Here is a 1,634-nt window from a genome sequence, read left to right as displayed (position 1 = left end):
TGTGTGTGTGTATGTTGGTGTGTACATGTATGTGTGCGTGCGTGTGCGTGCGCGCGTGTGCGTGCGTGTTCGTGTGTGTGTGTGTGTGTGTGTGTGTGTGTGTGCGTGTGTGTGTGTGTGTGTGTTGTTGTTATTGTTGTTGTTATGACTAAGGGTTGTTATATTCTGTATGCCAATGTTATGGATTCATATAATCCCTACCAAGAAAAAGGAGCAGTTGATGTGTGGACGGATCGTCCTCGTTCAAGTCAATACTCAAACTTCTTTTTTACTGTTCATGTCATTTTATTTTCTCATAATCTTGAGTGGTTAAAAGTTGCCATTGATATAGTTCCCACTTCCAAACCTATCAATGTTCAATATTTTCCCCTACCTCTATAGAATCATTGTTGTGTCAATTTGCTTTTCTTTGGTGGACGGGTGGAGGGCGCTACTTCTTGCTATTTCCCGGAAAGAAATTGACCATTATTTGTGTCCTTGCGCTTTTCTGTAATAGAATTAAAAACTTCTTTTCTTTATGAACTCTCTAGTGCTCCTTGGTTTATGTTTGAACCTTGAATTGTGAATGCTTGTAGCCCCCCCCCCCCCCCCGGGGTAGTGCCACTGACTGTAGTGTCTTTAGGCCATTCCCAAAAAAGGGGGGGAGGGGGCATTTCTCGTTCAATTCAGTAGAAATGTAAATGGGCTGATTCATGTCACGCTCATAAGTGTGCCTGACCTACAACAGGAAACTGCTGCTTTTTCTTTCCTGATCCTTACTATTGTCTTTTCCCCTCTACTTCTTTTGTCACTCTCTTGTGATCTGCTATTTTTGGGGTGCCTTGCTAATCGAAGCAGACCATGTGCTGTTGAAGCAAGAGAGGTGAGCAGAATAAGTCTGATTCCCTGTAAAGACTTCTCTGTTGACACCCACCCCTTGGCGCTCATATGACCTTATGCAGTTGCAAGCGCCGTAAAACCCTCTACTATAAAAAAAAGCCTGTAGAACCAGATTAGTTTACATTTTAAAAATCTAGTTGCTGTCATCGTTGTTAAGGTTGTTTTGTTTTTAAATGGGAATTGAGTTAATGATAATATTATTAAAGTATTGAATTGACTTCAAATTCTTCATTCTTATTGCCTTTCTAACAATAGTGTACAATGTTAGTGTTATTCTGGTCTTGTCATTATGTTTTTGGGGGCAGTAGAGGGCTAGTGGTTAGTTGGTGAGAGCTGTCGTGTGGGATGCTCCTTCTTACCTACTAAACATCCATCGTCTGTATTCATCTCTACTCCTTTTCTTTGGGTAGGTGGCTCTCTTGTAACGCCTCAAATATTTGTCTCATATAATATGACTACATTGTGGTACCAGTGCCGTAAAACCTTTTCTAAAACTGACAACCGATGCTGTTATCCGATCAGACCATCAAACCGTCGGACATCTCTACGGTGAAGAAACTGGGCAAGCCGCCGCACCTCATCATGCGTATCATGGACTGTGCACTGCTGCTGTTCCGCCGGAGAATTGACCCCAATGAGCCCGACCCCGAGAGACCCTGTCCCAAACCCTCCTGGCAGGAGGCTCTCAAGGTCTCAACAGCTCGGACTCTCTCTCTCTCTCTCTCTCTCTCTCTCTCTCTCTCTCTCTCTCTCTG

General features: G+C 43.4%; 1 protein-coding gene across 1 annotated transcript in view; it reads left to right on the top strand.

Moving 5' to 3' along the window:
- The window catches only part of LOC101853371 (dynein heavy chain 8, axonemal), a gene marked incomplete at its 3' end in the record, with an annotated part of 107,937 nt that overhangs the window by 103,575 nt on the left and 2,728 nt on the right, over nucleotides 1-1,634 (top strand). The window contains 1 exon segment of the mRNA XM_035968421.1: nucleotides 1,377-1,569. Coding sequence (XP_035824314.1) covers nucleotides 1,377-1,569 — 193 coding nt within the window.

Source organism: Aplysia californica, unplaced genomic scaffold (genome assembly GCF_000002075.1).
Source record: "Aplysia californica isolate F4 #8 unplaced genomic scaffold, AplCal3.0 scaffold00058, whole genome shotgun sequence".
Lineage (NCBI taxonomy): Eukaryota > Metazoa > Mollusca > Gastropoda > Aplysiida > Aplysiidae > Aplysia > Aplysia californica.
This window is presented reverse-complemented; position numbering and strand designations above follow the sequence as displayed.